Raw genomic sequence first — 19,034 nt, 5'->3', positions numbered from 1 at the left:
CTCGTGTAAACACACAGGCGTGCCCTACCACCTGCTGCGCCTTCTACAAGAAGAGGAAAGAGGGAGAGCAAAAAGGGCCATGTAATTTCATGTGAAACAGTACTGAGGAAAAATGGGAAACTATTCTTAATTTCCAAATAAATGCTAGGAGAAAGAGGGGAAGGAGAGGCAGGAGTTAGCAAGCCGGAGGCCGCCAGGACAGCAAGCTCCTTCCAGGGAAGGAGCAGACTACATGTCCCTTCATCCCAGAAACATAGAGGCGTAAAGATCTGGACCCCAGCGTTGAGACTGCAACTAGAGGCCAGGCGCTCTGGTCCATGCCTATAATCCTAGCTACTTAGGAGGCTGAGATCTGAGGATTGTGGTTCAAAAAATCAGCTAGGGCAGGAAAGTCTGTGAGACTCTTATCTCCAATGAACCACAAAAAGCCAGAAGTGGAGCTGAGGCTCAAATGGTAGAGCACTACTAGCCTTGAGCATAAAAGCTCAGGGACAGCACTCAGGCCCAGAGTTCAAGCCCCTGGACCAGGAAAAAGTAAAAGTGAACCTGGAATGTAGACTCCAGCAGAGCAGAGCTCAGGTACCAGCTCCACCTCCCGCCGCCAGGGCTGGGACCGCCAGGCTACTTATTAATAAGTCACATGAAGAAAGGGCAGCTTATTCATCACAAAATGCCAAGCATCTCTTCTCAACGTTAGCCATATTCAGATATGCTATTTATTTCACTCAGTAAATACGTACTGACAATCAACTGCATTTTAGGCACCGTGCCAAACACTGGGGAAACAACCACCGATGACCAGAAATGCAGGTCCCCCTTCTCAAGTGGCTTAGGCAAGACTCAGTAATTCATGATGTTTCTCGAAGGAAGGTCAAAGATTTGACTTTGTCTGACACCAGGCCACAAAGAGAATACTGGAGCTGGACTTCAATCCGAAAGTAAAGCGGGGGGCAGGGGGGGGGCGGGGGGGAGGGGGGTCTGCTTCTGACTATGTGCCAGACTCACCCTCCAGGAGTGTTTAAAAGTCCCGACACCCCCTCTCAGCCCAAGCAATTGGGATCAACTTCTGAGGGTAGCACCTACACTTTTTTTTTTTTTCCAACAAATGTTTGTTAAGTCTTTAATTTTATTTGGTTTTCTTTTTCTTTTTCTTCTTGGTGATACAAGAGTTGGAACTCAGGACTCTACTTTCTAGGCAGGAGTTCTACCACTTAAGCCATGCATGCCCCTAGCCCTTTTGGCGCTGGTTATTATTATGGAATAGGGTCTCACTTTTTGCCCAGGCCAGCCTAGACCACATTCGTTCTAATGATACTTCCTATGTACTTAGGATGGCAAACACCTAGCACACCCCTCTGTTACTATACAGATGGGGGTCTGAAGAACTTTTTGCCCAAGCTGACCACGGCCTTCCTAATCCCAGATTCTCAAGTAGCTAAAATTACAGGCATGTGCCACCATGCCTGGCTTGTTGTGTTTTCTGCCGAGGACTGAGTCCAAGCCTCGCACATGCTGAGCAAGGGCCCTATCACTGAGCTTCTCCTCTAGAATTAACTTTTTAAAGCACCCCAGAAACTCCACTGGGCAGCTCTTTGCTCCTTAACCAAAAGGTGGATTCCCTCTTAAACATCTCATTTCTTTAATTGATGCTTTAACCTGCATGAATTTAAGATAACTCCTTCCCAGCAATTTGCATGAACAGCAAGCTATCTTTTGGATTTGTTTTAAGCTATGCCAACATTGCTACCCACTAAAGCAGAGTTAAACTGCAACCCCCACCTTAGCACACAAGCTGGTCTAGTACCTCCTCCCATCTCCTCTGTCTTCAAGCCCCAGCTCCCTGACCCAGGCTTTGTTCACTTAACGCAAGTGGCTTTCGAAGCCAGCACACAGAATGCCATTCCCCTCCACCCCAGCGCATCTGGGCCACTTCCTCCAAAACCAGCCTATTGCTCAGCTTCTCTCATAGGACAAATGCCTCGCCACAAAGAGTCCCTGTCATGAGGCTCAGAGAAACCACTTACATCAGCTCTGGGAACACGAGTCCCTAATGTCCCAACAGACAGAACCAAGCCACCAACATCTGCAGATGTTCCAGGACCAATCAGAGCATCAGGTGGGGATCATGCTGACTAAGCTCCAGGCCTGGGTCATCATTGAGGAGCTCACAGAAGACAAGACCCACATAATGCTACCAGGCCACGGCCAGCCCACAGAAGACAGAGCACAGTGCCCTGGTAGGGGCCACCTCTGCCTTGCGAAGGAGTCAGAAAAGGGTGTCAAGCTGTCCCGGTCCTTAAGATCACTGTAAGTGGGCAAGGAGACAGGGCAGAGGCAGGGAAGTGCAGACTTGCCAGGGCACTGTGTCCAGCAAGTCCCAAGCAGCCAGAGTCAGACTAGTAAGTAGTAAAAATGGCCAAATGCAGAGCAGCAGAGGAGGAGTCTTCAGCATACCCCAATTCATATAAAGAGAGGCCAGAGCCATGGGATGAACCCAGAAGCCCACAAGCCATTGCTGGGCTAGGAATCCTCCTCATTCATAAAACAGGCTGGGTGCTCGCTGCCAGGGAGGGGGACTGGGGCTCAGGGCAGGGCACTACTGTGGCCTCTGGAGAGGCCCAGTCTGAGCTGACCAGCAGTCAGAAGCAGTGGTCAGGACACAGGAAGCACTCTGGGACTCCATCCTAAAGGCCATAAGGACATGGTCAGCAATGCAGGCAAAGCCAGCCGAAGTGCACAGCGGCACTCAAGGCAGAAACAAAAGTCATTTCCTTATTATCGGGCTAGTAAATGATTCACAGACAAAATATCACAAAGACATTAAGAAAAGAGCAACCAATTTTTAATTGTATGGTGTACTGCTTTTCTCTAAGTAAAAAAGCAGGACACCAAATCAGAGCAACAGCCTGTGCTGGTCAATGTTTCTTCCCTGCAGCGCTGGGGGTAGAACTCGGGGCCTCGCACACAAAGCCTGTGCTCCAGTCACAGTCTGTATTCTTTTATGTTTAGATTTCATGGAAAGCTTGGAAATTAGGAAAAAATACAGTAAATATAAAACTGGAAAAAATAGAATTATGCCCAAAGTGCTTTATCTTTTAAACAAAGAGAAGCTTTAAGAAAGTGTATACACAAGTCAAAAGTCAGGGAAGCTGTTCAGGCTCGGCAGGGCCTGCGCAGTGGGAGACCGTGGAGGGGGTGGGGGGCGGAGTAGCTCGCGCTCTTGGGTCTTCTCTCAACATCCCCACGATAGTGAACGTCACAGGAAAACGTTCCGCTTATAAAGAGCTGCTGTGTTTTTTGCTTTGCTTTGTTTTGTTTTTTTGCCAGTCCTGAGGCTTAGAGTCAGGGCCTGAGCACTGTCCCTGGCTTCTTTTTGTTCAAGGCTAGCGCTCTACCTCTTGAGCCACGGCGCCACTCGGGCTTTTTCTGTTCATGTGGCGTGAAGGAATTGAACCCAGGGCTTCGTGCACTACTGTTCAGCCACGTTCCCAGCCCATGAGTCGCCGTTTGCACATGGAGCTCTGCGCTCGTCACTCGGGATTCTTTACCTGATGCCTGCCCCGTCTGGGAGAACAGACGAGATCGGCTGTGGTCCAGCGGCTCGCGGTCCTGGAAGAGGGCGAGTACCCACGTGAGGAGTCAGGGAGGGGCTGGGCGTCAGGGGTTTCCAGAGGAGGCTTCACTTCATGAAAGACAAACAGGAATCTGCCGGAGGCAAGAGACTGGGCAAAAGCGAGGCAACCGGGTGGAGGCCACAGGGAAGGGCCAGATGGATGCAGCATGCCCGAAGGACACACCAGGGAAACTGGAAGCTCCTCTGCAAGTGAAAGCGGCCTTCAGTGTGGCTCCAGGCAGGACCATACAGCTGGCCACCCATCCTCTTTGAGCAGTTAACTCTCTGAAAAAGCTAGGCAGGCAGAGGAAGAAACAAGGAAAACGCATTGCGGGTGAATGCCTCCCTGGTCATACACACCTCCTCCCTTCTCGAGTGCCTGGCCTACACAAGGCTCGGAAGGGCCCTGCCCAGGCTCTCAGCTGCAGAGCGCCGGGTACGGTGCATGCTGGAAACAAGCGTCCTTTCCACCTATCTCAGCCTAACTGGACGCTTACCCGTGTGCTTGTCCCACACACTGTGGCCAACACTTTTCTTTTGCTTTAAAATAATCTCTAAACTGAGCCTGGTGGCTCATGCCTGCAATCCTAGCTGCCTGGGAGGCTGAGATCTCAGGATCAAGGTTCTAAGCCAGCCTGGGCAGGAAAGTCCATGAGACTCTTACTTACAAGGAACCACTAAAAATCTGTAAGTGGAGCTGTGGCCCAAGTGGTAGAGTGCAAGCCTTGAGCGAAAAAGCTCAGGGACAGCGCCCAGGCCCTGAGTTCAAGCCCCAGGATGGACACGCGCATGCGCGTGTGCACACACACACACACACACACACACACACACACACACACTCTAAAGAAACAGAATTTGGAGCCAGGCCCTAGCCTGAAACCCTGAGTACGAAAGAGGAAAGGCAAGAAGAGGGAAGAGGAAGGAAGGAGAAGGGGAAGGAAGGGAGGAGGGAGAAGGAAAGGAGAAAAGAGGGAGGAAGGGAAGGAGAAGAGGAATGGGGAGGAGATAAAAAGGCAATAAAGAAATAGGAGCGTCCACTCCACATTTCGAGTATCCTCATTCCCCAGGCCTTGCGTGCCTGCCTTCCTGATCCTGGCTCTTTCCTCCTGTGCAGGACATGGCCTCCTTCGGCACTACCTATGTGACCAGACTCTCCCCATTTCCCCACCTCCCCAGTAGGGAACCTTCTGGAAGGTTACACCTTACTTACTTCAAATACCTGCCCACAATTCACTGGGACACTGTACACAGACAGAACTTTTAAGGCCTCTTCCAGAAAGCAAAGAGGAAGTAAACTGCTGTGGGGGAGGGGGGGAGACAAACAGCTACTCTCAAATCTAGCTGGCTCACCATTCTCCATACAGGGAGCCTCACAGGAATCCCGAGACAAACCGCAACTATTCACAACAAAGAATCAGCAAAACTGGACCTGAAACCACTGTGGTCACCAACACAACTCACTCCATCCCCATAAACAGGAACCGCTGCGATGTGGCAATTCCGCAGAACACATGAAAACAGAGGAGGCATGAAAGGACCGCATACCGGCTCCACCAAAGGGGCCACACTTGGAAACCAGGGCAGCGGTGCGAACACTATTCCAGATGGAAAATGAGACGCAGCCCTCTCAACTTAATTGGCAGGTTATTGCACTACCCACTGCATCTGTCAGGCAGAACAGAGTTTCCACCCATCGTGGACAAAGGGAAGTCAGTTTCTGGGTAATAAGGAGCTGCTGTGCGGGAAGGGGCCTGCCCGTGGCTTCCCAAAACCCACACAGTTCATGGTCCCCCAAGTTCCCTGCACCTGGAGTAATCCCCAGCCCCCCACCAGGCTACCAGGGCCACAGCCTCACCGTGACAGACGGCAGATGGGCCACAAGGCGCATGGACATGGGGCTTCCATGAGGCGTGGAATCGCCCTAAGAATGCCACTGTTCCTGGAAGGAAAGTGTGTTCTGCAAGGACACGCACATCCTCTTCTCCCTCCTCTCCAAGCCACTTTGCTACACATTAATAGGCAGAGAAGCCAGAACGCAGCTGGCTTGTGGGCCGGTCACGGGCGCGGGCATGCAAACTAAAGAAGTCCTACTTTGGTTTGTCTGGTGCCGTACCTTAAGATTTGACCCTGAAACTCTACAGCATAAGTGCCTGCCATCTTCCTGACCTGAAGTGTCAGAAATTGTGACATTAGCACCCACATAAAGTGGCTAAGCCTCCTAATCCAAAAAGAAGAGGAGGCAAGGAAGAAATGGTGGCGTGGAGTCTGCAGAAAAGCTAGGCCACCTGCTCTGAACCAAGCCACCAACACAAGGGAGACTGCTCAGTCCACATGTCGGAGCATGAAGGATTACACCCTGGTCACTCACTGCTGGGTGTTCTTGAACTAGAGATCCTCTACCTCTGCCTCACCAATGCTAGCATTACAAGAGCACACCGCCACTCCTGGCTTGCTTTTCCCTCTCTGCTTGTCTCTTGGCCAGTCAGCACTCGACAGCATTGATTCATGCATGCATAGCATGCATTTAATCGTGTGATAAGCAAAACTATAGTACTTTGGGCACTACAGGGGTTTGAACTCAGGACCTTGCACTTGTCTAGCAAGCATTCTACCACTTGAGCCACACCCACAACCCAGGGTTTCAATTTCAACTTGGAAACAGCTATCAGACTCCGACCATGCCCCTAAGGGGTCTCCCAGGAAGGTCAGGAAGCAGACTGGCAAACGCCTCATTCCAGACCTTTAAGCACAGCCAGGCACGCAGCACCGGCCATCGCAGGCTGGCCCTCCGCCCAGGCCTTCACTGATCGGCAAGCTCCTCTTGGCCCTGACACGCACATCAACATCTCTCTTCAGCAAAGGCTCCTCCAACCGCCTCGTCTGAGGGTTTAATAAAGGACAAGACAAAGGAAGATGAACGTGGGCAAAGCCAATTATGACCCTCCAGACTGGTGCAGATGAGCAGATTACACCCTTGGCTTCTGGGGAGGCAGGCCTGAGGAAAAGCAGCCCAGAGAGGCAGCGGCTGCGTCCTCGGCCGCACGCTGCGGGGAGGGAGTCTCACACCGACGCCGCGCTGCCTTCACGGGCTCGCCTCACACTGCGCCTCTTTTCTACCTCAGAAGTTCAAGTCACCGTACACTAACAAGTAAATGGCAGCAGTTCTCCAGGCTGGGTGATCCAGGCTGTTCCTTATCCCCCGCCCTAGGGCAACTGGCAGTGTTTGGAGACATCTTGGTCATCACAACACACGTCGCTGGCATCTAGTGGGCAGAGGCCGGGGCTCTGGAACACACCCTCCAGGACAGAGCACAGCCCAAGAAAGTGCCCACCCCCAGGGCCAACGGTGCCACGGACAGAGACGGTCTCTAGCTCGCGCGGCAGCGGGGTGCCCGCAGCGGGGTTACGGGAGAAAGCTACGCGGGAGGGAGGACCGGGAAGCCGGTCTCCAAGTCCAGGAAGATCGTCTGGTGACCATCACCTACTGTAGCTCTTCCTGGGGCAGCTCTTCCCTCTCTGGGGGCGAAAAGAGGTGTCAGGTGCCTCCCCCAAAGTCCCACGGCCATTAAGGTGAGATTTCCCAGTGACTGCAGAGGACCACCTTACCCTGCCCACCAGGCGACAGGCCCCGTGGGGGTGGGGACTGGTTTGCCCATCTGGATGGGGTGTGGCAAAGCAGAAGCAGAAGGGCAACAGCAGCTGAACGAACCTGAGGCTTCCTCTCCGGGGCACACGTGCTGTGCCCATCTCCACCCCTGCCCGCCCACCCCACCCCACCTCACCCTGGGGCTGCTTCTCCTACACCAGCCTCCTAACAGTATCTGCCATGAGCCTTTCCCCAACCCAGGAACAGGAGAGCAGAAGCCTGGAGAGCAGGGGAGGAGCAGGAAGGTCCCTTGCCCGCCGGGCTCCCCAGAGCCCCAGCTGTGGCCTGGCCACCCCCCCCCACACTGCTGTAGTCCACACTTGCCTGAGCACCTGCTGCTGACCAGGCACTGAGCTGAGTTCCTGAACATTTCCCACAACTCCTATTAGTCACCATGATAGTAGACGTGACATGGTTCCTCTAAGCAACTTAAGTGGAAGCTTCTCTAGTGCTCTGAGACTCTAGGACCAAAAGCCCAGTGGACTCAGTGCATTTGTCGTGAGAATGCCCGCCACCACCCCAGCGCGCCTCTTCCCCCGCCACCGCTCCCCGCCCTCTGGAAGGAAGGCACTGAAGTACGGCTCCACCAACAAGACAAGAAAGGCAACAGCAACCGAGAAATCGAACAGCGGTGTTCCTTTCTGTGTGTGGTCCACAGCAGCCGAAGGCTGTCAGTAAACTGTAGCCTTAAAAAGACCCAGGAATTGTAAAATCTGGTGTTGTTTCCTCCAAAAGGGAAGGGGCTCTAGCAGACAGCTCAACCTGGCCACACCCCCGTCAGACAAGGGCAGTAATACAGAAGGGCATGGTCACCCCCAAACAATGTGTAAAGCCTTCCATGCGTCAGGAAGTGCACGGCACCCCACAGGATCCCACCACCGGGGCTTCTCACCCACCTCCAGGGCAGGCAGCCGAGGTGTTAGCAAGCCCGGTGAAGACAAGCGGGGAGGTGAGCGAGGACCGCGAGCCACCAGCAGCACAGCAGGTGCAGAGCCCCCCCCCCCCCCCGCCATGAAGGGGGGACGGAGATGACGTCCAGGTCCAGGAGGAACGTGCGTGAGCCGCAGAGCTGCCTGGCGGTGTGCAGCGGATCCCCGGCCCGCACACGCTCTCCCAGCCCCCTGCCTTCTGCGCGGCGCGTGCCTACGTGGCAGTTTACCTTTGGCAAACGCGTCCGTTCCCGCCAGCCCTGTGCTGCAAGCCCTCCTTCCGACATTCCTATCGCCCCTCGTGTGACCCACCTGCATCGGGGCCTCGGACGCAGACACCGGGCAAAGGACGAAGCTCGAGGGCCCGGACTAGAAGCAGTTGGCTGGAGCAGCTGTCCCTCAAGTGGGCCCCCCGTGGGCCTGTCTGGTACCCGGGTGACGGGGCGTCACAGAGAGGGGTGGGGGCTCACACAGGCCCAGCCCAGTGCTGGAGTAAGTGGCCGAAGCGCCAACAGCAGGAGCCCCGGGAGGAGGCCGCAGCACCTCCACATGCCAGCCCTGGCCTCTGCCCTGGCAAGTGTCAGATGTGGGGGTAACTACCGCTGACCCCAGCTTCACCGGCACCCTCTGCGTGGCCCAGGACATCCGAGTCCTTGGTCCTAGAGCCCTTCAGCGCCTCGGGCTGACAAACTCAAGGCTCGTGACCGACTGCAAGTGAGCCAAGGACCTAGAGAGGCCAAGAAGCCGACTCACCAGCAGACCCGGCCCACACAGACCGCACGGCACTGTGGGTAGGGGAAGGCATGGCCAGCACCTACAGGACACAGCGCCCGCCGAACAGAGCAGAAAACACGACACACTTTAGACAAGAACAAAGTAACCAGTTGGATGCACTGGAGACAAAGGTGCATTACCTCGTGAAGAAGCTACTGAATGGCCCTAGGATTCTCCGCTTGCTCCCCACCTCGGTCTCGTCCACACTACCCTGCCGGGGGAAGTCACTGGCTTCCCTGATGGAGCTCAGCGTGACGTCGGTGAACTGTGGGTCGTCGTCATTCTCCAGGGTCACAATGGCACTGGAGCTGCTCGTGACCATGAGGTCCAAGATGTCCTCATTGCTAACGGACAGTGTGGTCGACAGCTCTGTTCCCAGGCTGGACACACTGCAGAGGGAGACATCATCGCTGCGGCTCAGTGCTTTCGAGGGGGGGCTGTAGAGCTTCCCCGAGTCATAGCCCGTCCTAGGGAACGTGGAGGACTTCCGGACAGCCTGCTCCCGCTCAGGGCCAGCGGGAGCCAGGGGCGTGCAGGACGGCGGTGGGCATGCGCCCTGGAAGGCCCGCTCGGGGGTGATCTCAGACTCCGACTGTTTTCTCCTCACGTGGACCAGGCTGCAGGGGATGGGCTCTGGGTTGCCGATCTCCAGCGTAGGAATGCCCGAGTCCACGGACTGAAGGCTGTGCCGATCTTCCAAAGCACTGAATTTGAGTGTGGGTTGGTACTCGGGCACCTTGACATTGAGAGGTTGCAGGTTCTGAACACCCATCAAGGCTACACCATTTGTAGAGGTGGAAAGGTTTCCATCAGTCATCTTGGTCCACGGAGACACTACAGAAACACGGATACAGAAATAAAAAGGTGGATATCAGACCCAAAAAACTCTGGACACACAATGTAAGTGGCCTGACATGATTCTAACGGGGAAGAACAAGTTCTAGTTCAGGATCAGAGTGAGAGCTTCAACACACATTTTCATGAAGGAAGCAGGAAGACGGCCCAAATTAAGGACTTACTTCTCTAGGGTAAAAAATGGTCACCTTTACCACCCCCACCCCCACCCCCACACAGGATCGCACTGGGATCACAAAGACAGTGGTAGGCAGGGAGAAAATTTTCTTCTGTGAGCTTTTTTTCTTTTGGTGGGGAGATGTTATAGTTTGGATTGTGAATGGCTTTCAAAGGCCTGTGTATTGGCATGCCCGCCCTCTCCGCCAGACTGGTGCAACTGGCAAGGGGTGGATGGAACCTTTAAAAGGTGGAGCCTGCTGGGTACCAGGTAGCTCATGCCTGCAACCCTAGCTACTCAGGAAGTTGAGATCTGAGGACTAAGGTTTGATGCCAGCTCAGGCAGGAAAGTTCGTGAGACTCTTATCCCCCATTTGTAACCACCAAAAAGCCAGAAGTGGAGCTTTGGCTCAAGTGACAGAGTGTTATCATTGAGCAAAAAAGCTCAGGAATAGCACCCAGGTCCTGATTCCATGCCCCAGGACTTGCACACACACACACACACACACACAAAAAGAAAAAAAATGGTAGCGTCTAGTGGTAGGAAGTGAGGTCCCTGGAGGAGGGAGAAGCCTTAGAGGGATATTAACACCTGAGCTTCTTCAGTAACTCTCCTCGTATTCTCTGGTAACTCTCCTTGTGTCCTAGGCTGTCATTAGGTAAACAAGGCCCTTCTGCCACCTGCTCCTGCCATGAGGTTCTGTTCTGTGCCAGGCCCAAATAAACATGTCCTGAAACCTCTGAAACCATGAGCCAGCTATTTAGTCATAACAACACAAAGCTGACACCAGAGTAAATGATAAACAGGATGTCTCTGCCCAAAAAGTATCTGAATTTGGAGTGGGGAAATATCTCAGGGGTAGAGGGCTTAGCTTGCCCAGGATGCATAAGGCTCAGGGTTCCATTTTGTCTCATTCGGAGGCTGCATAAAAATCAAGCTATCGAGCGAGGATGACACTGTCCAAAAATAAATGTATTCTTTACCTGACTTATGTGTCACCCCTCTGTACATCACTTTTATAATAACAATAAAAAACTAAAACCAAAAGAATCAAGCTATCGTCACGAAGACAGAAAAACAGTGAAATGCAGCGTACACATCTTCCGCAGTGAGAACAGCCACACCCAAGCTGCCGTGGCTCTGCACACAACCACCACACGCACTCGTGATCAAGGCTGGGAAGACCGCGCTAGCAGCTGAGCTGGGATCTGGAGGCCCCAAAATGGGTCCTGCCTAGTGCAGAATGGCTTAGCATAGTGTCATAAAACCAGGTCAGGAGGCTTGTTCGCTGAAGATAAACAATCCTTAAAGCAACCACAAAGATCGAGACATGAGTGGGAAGAGTGAAAATCCTTGCTGCCTCACTGATATCTAGGGCCACGTGCAAAATGCCCTGGCCTTGGGGGGAGGGGCGGGGGGGCTGGAGAACACAGTCACCAGCACACGAGCTGTGCCCAGTTACCTCCTCTTATTTTCTGTCCAAATGGCAAAATTACAGAAACCAGGTATTGTACCAAAAGCCAGTCAGGGAGAAAAGCAAGATAAAGAACTGGACGATGGGCTCAAGTCCACGGTACACAGCCTGGGGGAAATCAAGAGCGAGGAAAGCGCAGGGGCGGCCCCTGGCCCGGCAGGCGTTTAGCCTGCAGCTGACATCCCCAAGTTCACAAGGCCCAATGGCAACCCACCCGCTCAGCTGGGGGGTCTGCTCAGCTCCTAGGCAGCCTCGGGACGCCTCAGTAAGCCCATTGTCTCTCAGGGTCCCCTAGCAAAGCGAATTCATTAAAGGCAAAAAAAAAAAAAAAAAAGAGGGGAGGGAGAGAATCACCCTCCCTCCAAGACGCTGAAGGCGGCAGACAGACAGTATAGCAGGCAACAAAAATAGAAACATGAAGGAATGAATCAAAAGGCTGAATTCAGAAATAGACTGAACTACATAGCAGCTTAAAATATGACCCAGTGAGTAAGAATGGATTATTCAATTCCAGTGCTATACTAACTGGTTATCGATTCTTCCTCTAAGTTTGGAACACACTGTACTAAACAAAAGTACAGACAAAATCAGAATCTGACATAAAAGTAAAAATACGCAGGTACAGCAAGAGGGAAAAAAAAAAGGCTTCTTAAACCTATAATGCAGAAACTCAATTGATGCCCCAGAAGACCTGGACAGGTCTCCACAGGAAGGGAGGCCTTTCACATGGCCAGTCCCAGCATGCCCCTCGGTGCTCCCAGCGCTGGGAACACCCTTCCAGGTGTCAGGTTACAAGAATCGCAAATGGAAGATAGGAACAGACTGGAAAGTTGTACGTTTCTTTAATTAAAAGAAACACATAGGAAGAAGCCCTCTTATCACAGAGTTAAGAGCTAGTCTTTGACAAGGTCAAAGGTAATTAGAATGAGCCACAAATCAAGCTGGCAGAAAGCCTTCAACAGGAGAGGAAATCCCTCACTAAACAGAGCTGAGTGAGCCCTCTGGCAAGCCCAGCTGAAATTCTGGCTCTGCTACTTACCAGGAGAGGTGCTTAACCTCTTGAGACTCAACTTTCCTCCTTTCCCACAGTAAAATGGACAACAACGTATTACTCACAATCACAACTTTGTAGCACTTACACATTTTTACTTTTGTGTCAAATTCTACTTTTCTGTCAAAACCAATGAGGTTTGGTGAATGTGCCAGCAAGCCAGCCCGACACCAAGCGGGTGGCTAACCAATGCACATTCCCCCCTGCTTTCTAGCCACAGGAAGAGCCCAAGCACCAGCAAAAGAAGACGCCTAGCTGGTACAAAAGACATTGGGCTCACCTACAAGCAATTCTGGCTCTAGAAGGCCTGATTGGTGTACACTTCGGGTCCCAGCTACTCAGGAAGTAGAGGCAGGGAGGTAGAGTTCAAAGCAAGTCTGGGCCAGTTAGCAAGTAGCAAGCGTTTATCTCAAAAACAAAATTACCAACAAGAGGGCTGGGAGCCTGGTTCATGCGACAAGGCACTTGTATGCACAAGGCCTAGATTTGATCCTCAGTGGAAGAGGAAGGGAAGGGAAGGTAGGGAGGAGGATAACTCTGCTCCTAGAGCATCCAGGAACACGAAGTGACTCTCCATGGCAAGTCAGCACCTGGGCAAACAGGATGTGTCTGCTAAGCCCAGGGGATTAGAAACCATTTAAGTGATAAAGCACTTCATCCATAGCTTCAAAGGCTCCTTCCCGTGATATTGATCATGATGTTACCATCAACTAACATGTTGAATTGTAACCCCTTTTGTACAACTAATTAAAGATAATAAACTTACAATTAAGAAAAAAAAAAAGCTGGGCACCTGTGGCTCATGTCTATAATGCCAACTACTCAAGAGGCTGAGATCTGAAGATCACAGTTCAAAGTCAGCCTAGGCAGGAAAGTCTGTGAGACAGTTGTCTCCAATTAGCCACCTAAAAACTGGAAGTAAAGCTGTGGCTGGGAGTGGTACAGTGCTAGCCTTGAGCAAAAAAAAAAAAAAAGCACAGGAACAGTGCCGAGGCCCTGACTTCAAGCCCTGGGACCAACCAAAACAAAAAAACAAAAGAACCAACAACAACCAAAGGCCCCTTTCCAAACCTGCTCAAGACAAATCACAGGGGAGGAGGAACCAGGTCCAGAGCCCAGGGCGGGGCGGGGCCTGTGTCCTACCCTCCTCTGCCCTGAGGCTGGGGTCTGCCAGAAGCGGGGCGACCTTTGAGTCCTTGCTAGTCCCAAGTCCAGTTCAAGTTCCTTAAGCCTCAATATCAGAACAGGGTGTCAGTCTTCAGGGAAATAAAACCTGAAAGGAAATCAGCATTTCCGCTTGTAGCACACTCTAGAAACAAAAAGGCGGAGGTCATCTGTCTTTGAACTATTCACCTGCTGGTTCCCCAGGTGCCGCAAGGGCCGTAAAGCCAGAAGCTGTTCCCCAGGCCTCCAAGGGGGGTGGGGGTGCAGGGATTTACACAAACAAGACTCCTGCTTCTGGGGCAAGGCTCCGGGTGGACTTTGGAAGTTGACCAAAAGCAGGTGGCCTGCCTCCAAGTCACATGCTTTCTAAACACAGAGTATGCCTGAATCCCAAGCTCGGTAGGCACAGGGACCCTCCCTTCCACTCTGAGAAAGTCACCCTCGCCCCCCCCCCCCCCACAGCCAGCTCTAATGGACCACCGCCGTGGGGCAGTGGAGCAGGCCGCAGGAGTATGGGCACAGAAGCCCATGGAGAACTTTCCAAGGTCCTCCCAACCCTCTCAGGGAGAAGCAGGCTCCTTCTTCCTGGGCTCCTTTGGCCCAACCCACCTAAAACACTTCCTTGGTCTCCCTCCCCCTGGACTGCAAGCCTTAGGCAGGCATCCTTCTACCCATTTCCAGATACCACTACCTGGACAAAAGACTAAGAATTTTTAAGGCTATGTACCGAATAATTAATACCAACAGCTAAGTTCTTAAAGTAGGCAGATTTCGAGCACAGGCCCAGCCAACCAACGCTGCTGAGAGCTGGGTCAGCGCCCAACAAGGTGAGCACAAGAAGCAGCGACGAGGAAGAAACCTTTACCACGGAGTTCCCAGAGACACATCAGTGCAGACAGAGGACACCGGCATGAGGTGTGACCACCAGGGATCCTGTGTGACGTCCCAGACCCGCTGGCAAAGACCAGCATCCACACGAGAAGGTCAGAAAAGCGACACCAAATCCCTCTTTCTACCTTGGCTTAACCAACGCCCCCATCGGCCCACACCACCGACCTCAAGCTCCCCAAAGCAGTGGCCACGGGCTGGGCGGCCTCCGGCGCTTGGTCCACCCCGGGAGGAAGGAGCAGCCCCATGGCCTGCTGCCGGCGGACACACAACACACAGGGCAAATGATGGCCAGTCATCACTTTCCGGACAAAAGAAAACCACACGCAGCGTGAAGTGGGGGGGAGAGGAAGACCATCTGATCGATGGCCCTGTCCCAACACGGAGCCGTGCAGGAAGTGGAGAGGAAAGCCGCCAAGGGCCGAGGCAGCCACTGTGTCTCCAGAGAGCTGCATCGGTGTCCCACGAGTCAGAGCGACGGCGGCTCCACTGGTGACTCTGGATAGACTGTAAGCCTTTCCATCCAGAAGCCACCGCTTGATTCCCAACCCCCTCGACAGCACCAGGACAATCCACGTCTCCATAAGGGAATGAGACAGTTTATAAAAACCCAAGCCAAATGATTTAGAAGTGTCCCCTCACTAATGGCTGGGAGTCAGGCACCTTCCAGCACCCTCTTCCTGTGGACTGAAATAGTCCAAGCAGCCCTTCCTGGCCCCTGCTCTCTGGGCACTCCCGAGGAGAGCGGCCTCCAGGCACCCTACCAGCAATCCTCGATGGACAGGGCCCTGACCTGGCCGCTCTCCTGCAGCCCGGCGAGGCCCCCCCCCCCCCCCCCGCCAGCTCCGTACTGAAGCTCAAGGCCGGAGGGCACATGGTCACAGGGCCAGGCCTGGGACTGCCGCCACACCTGAGCAGCAGCAAACTCACTTCATGTGCACCAGACCGGGTGCGCCATTCTGCTTAAAGGCTTTCCACAATCCTATGAGCTAGGTACTACCCCAGGGCACAAAAGGAGGAAACTGAGGTGTGCGGCCTGCTCAAGGTCTCCACTGCATACACCCGTGACTTCAAGGCCGAGTGAGAGCTTTGCTCGTTACAAAGGCCGATTTCAGACACCATGCCCCTCCTATAATCCTCACGCAGCAAGAGCAGACTGCACTCCCTACCTTACACACCCGTGGACACTGTGCTCCCGGCCCACGTCTCCCGGGTGGGCCCCACTTGAATCTCCAGCAAGGCCTCAAGATCCCCCATGTTTCCCGGTGAGGCTTCTGATGGGACTGACAGCCTCCTCGTGGAGCAATTGCTCTACAAGGCTGCAGCTCAGCCTGCAGCACGGCAGGTCAAGGGAAATGTCCTACCAGAGAAATGACCACACCAAGGCAGGCCAGGGAAGAGCACCCCCAGCCTGTAGAGGGCGCTACAGGTACCAACAGGCCCTTTTCCTGGTGGAGGCAGGAAGGACTCAACAGGAACAGTTCACAGGAGCAGCTGCCAGGCACTGCATGTAAACGTTTCCATCCACAATCAGGTTAACACCCTCACCATCCAAGTTGCTTGGCGTGACTGCCCCAGCACGGATGCCTCATTGAGGGCAGCTGCAGCCATCTTGCCTGGCATGACAGGGCACACATATCCTTTTCACTGCCACACACCGCCTAGAATGGGCTAGTTTGCACTGTACAGGAAAAGATCAACTATGAAAGTACTGTGTGTGTGTGTGTGTGTGTGTGTGTGTGTGTGTGTGTGTGTGTGTGTGTGTGCTGGTCCTAGGGCTTGAATGCAAGGCCTAGATGCTGTTCTTGAGCTTTATCACTCAAGTGTTTTTCAGGCCTGCCAGGCCTTACTTTGAACCACACTCCTCAGATCTCAGGCTCCTGTGCAGCTAAGATTACAGACATGGGACGCTGGTGCCAGGCAAGTAGTTTGTTTTTTAAATGGGTTAGTCTTTAGGGTAAAAACTACCAGGCCGGCCACGCCTGCCCAGGCAGAAACATGAGACTCCTTCCCAAAACATGCCAAAGCAAAAAGGGCTAGGGGCTGTGGTTCAAGTGGTTTAATGCCTGCAGGCACCGGAGGCCCCGAACTCAAACTCCAGTACTGAAAAAAAAAATAAGACTGAAAAATAAAATATATAAGAAAAATAACCCAGGCTCCAGAAGTAGACTTTCTGGATTCAAATCCAGCTCATCCAGTAACCAGTTGTGTAATCTTGAATTACTTAACTTCCCCATGCCTCCATTTCCTTGAAGTAAAATGGGGACACCTCACTGACAAGAGTTAAGGAAAGAAATCCACATAGATCCTTCAGATTCATGCCTGGCACAAGCTAAGCCTTAAGAGATGTTGGCTGGTGTTATTCTTCTGGGCAACAGAGAGGGCCGGCCAGCTCAGCCCCACAATTTTAGCAACATATTTGCATAAGTAGGCCCAGAAACAGCCACCATGTATGTACACAGGCTGGAGGTATAGCTTCTTCCTGCCACTAACATCTCTCCCCACACCTGCTGTGCGGCACTGACTGAACGCTAAGCCTCAACTTCAGTCAAGCTGACCCAACCCTGAAGGCCTTCTAGTCCCACAGTCAAGAATTCTAAATAACCCAGGCCCAGCAACTTTCTAACCTAGCCCTAAAATAAACACAGTTCCTTGAAATTCTCTCTTGTAGAATATGTATTAACGTCTACACTGACAACAAATCTTGTGCCCCATCTCAAGGTTGGGACATGAAGGTCAGTTGCTCTGAGCCATGAAAGAAGCTAGCCTGGGGTGGGAGAGGGGTCCCAGACAAATCAGGGAGAAGGGAGTGAGGTGTAACACAGAGGAAGGGCAGCCTCTCAAGGGTCACAGGGCTAGCAGGGGCCAGGTGAGGGGCACATGGGGAAGGGGAGGTGGGCTAGTACAAAAACGACACCACACAGAAATGGAGACAAGCTCTGGGCAAGCACAGTACTTACTGAGCAGGCCCTGTCAGGATAGAAGAGGACACCAAGGTGACCAACAGTGGCCACTAACCTGTCTCTTAGCCCGGGTGAGTGACCCCCTAGTCAATGTGTCCCAGGTAACGCTGGGCACCAGGTAACACCAGGTTCCCACAGCGGGCTCTCCTTAGGCCTTCGGAACTTGTGATTTCCAGCGGTCAGACCCAGACCATGACTAAGAAAGCAGTTAAGAGAGCTGCAGGAAGGGAGGAGCCATTCCCAAACTTGGGCTGATCAACGGTGCCACGGGAAGTGTTCTAAGGCAGCAGTAAGGACTGACCCAGGTTCCACAAAACACCTGCCAGCGCCCACGGCAGCCCACTGCCCATAACCGTGGCTAAGACAACTAACTAACTGGGTACCAACATCCCGTAGGCGAGGAGGGGTGCGGTGGTGAGGTGAGGGCTGGCTCCTCGCTGGCCTAGGGAAAGAATCAGCAGGTGCCCAGGTCCTCCAGCCGCAGCCGGGTTTGGGAGGTTTGGGAGGGCGCACTGAACCTCCCTCCCACGGCAAAGCTTCCGATTCGACCTCAGGACACGGACGGCTTCCCACGCGCGGCCGGGAGGCGGGTCACGGAAATGCCCACTGTCAGCCTCGCTGGCTGGTTCCCTCTGGCATCTGCAAGGGGGCCGGCCCGCCAGCCCCCCGACCCCCGGGCCGGGCCGCTGCAGCGCTGACCCATTCCAGGGACCCAGGGGCAGCCTGGTCTCCCCCACGGCGGGGCTGGGGCCCGGATCCACAGTCCGCAGATGGAGGAAGGGGGTCCGCGGAGGGGACGGGGTGGAGGATCCACGATCCACAGACGGGAGGAGAGGGGGCCCGGGGTCGCAGTGGCGGGGGCCCTGGGGCGCCCGGCCGGCTCCCCCGCCCGGGACGGGCAGCTCTCACGCGCCGGGCTCTCAGGAGCCCCGCGTCAGACGGAAAACTTTTTTTTGCCGAGTTCCGGCAAAGGCGCGCGGGCGAGGACGGGCGCCCCGCGGGCGGCGGAGAGCGGCCGGGGTCCCACCCCCCCACCCCGGGCGCGCAAGCCTCGGCTCGGGCGCTCGGACCGGAGCGCCCGCCGGCGCCGCAGCAGGTGGCGGCGGCCCCTCGCCTCCCCCGCCCGCGCCCGGGGGCGCGCCCCGCGGCCCGGCCTCGCGGAAGCCCTCAGTACCCGGTCAGCGCGGCTCAGACGCCATCCCGGGCCCGCGCCCCAGGCCGAGCGGACCCGCGGATCGCCGGCCCGCGCCGCGGCAGCGGGGCCGAGGCCGGCGCGCGCCGGCCGCCGCGCGGGCCACGCCCCCTCCGGGCCACGCCCCCTCCGGGCCACGCCCCGTGCCCTGGCCACGCCCCCCGGCGGAGCCCGCTCTTCCGCCCGGCCCCTCGCCCGCCCGCCCGCCGCGCCTCCGCGGCGCTCGGAGCTCGGCGTCGCCCGGCCGCCCCTCCTGCGGCCCCTTAGGGCCCGCCCGCCCGCGTCGCTGCAGCGTTCCCGGCCGTTTCCTGCCCCGAGGTCCGAGCGG

General features: G+C 54.5%; 1 protein-coding gene across 2 annotated transcripts in view; it reads right to left on the bottom strand.

Moving 5' to 3' along the window:
• Tbc1d14 (TBC1 domain family member 14) overlaps positions 1-19,034 on the bottom strand; it is a 72,834-nt gene that overhangs the window by 53,618 nt on the left and 182 nt on the right. The window contains exons 1-2 of one of the 2 annotated variants that reach the window (XM_048364531.1): positions 18,689-18,829; positions 9,103-9,796 (exon numbers count right to left, since the gene is read on the bottom strand). In XM_048364531.1, coding sequence (XP_048220488.1) covers positions 9,103-9,779 — 677 coding nt within the window. In that variant the 5' untranslated portion in view covers positions 9,780-9,796; positions 18,689-18,829. Of the gene's footprint in view, positions 1-9,102; positions 9,797-18,688; positions 18,830-19,034 lie in introns of those variants that run through there. The other variant, XM_048364530.1, reaches the window with a different exon arrangement.

This window comes from Perognathus longimembris, chromosome 16, assembly GCF_023159225.1.
Source record: "Perognathus longimembris pacificus isolate PPM17 chromosome 16, ASM2315922v1, whole genome shotgun sequence".
Taxonomy (NCBI): domain Eukaryota; kingdom Metazoa; phylum Chordata; class Mammalia; order Rodentia; family Heteromyidae; genus Perognathus; species Perognathus longimembris.
This window is presented reverse-complemented; position numbering and strand designations above follow the sequence as displayed.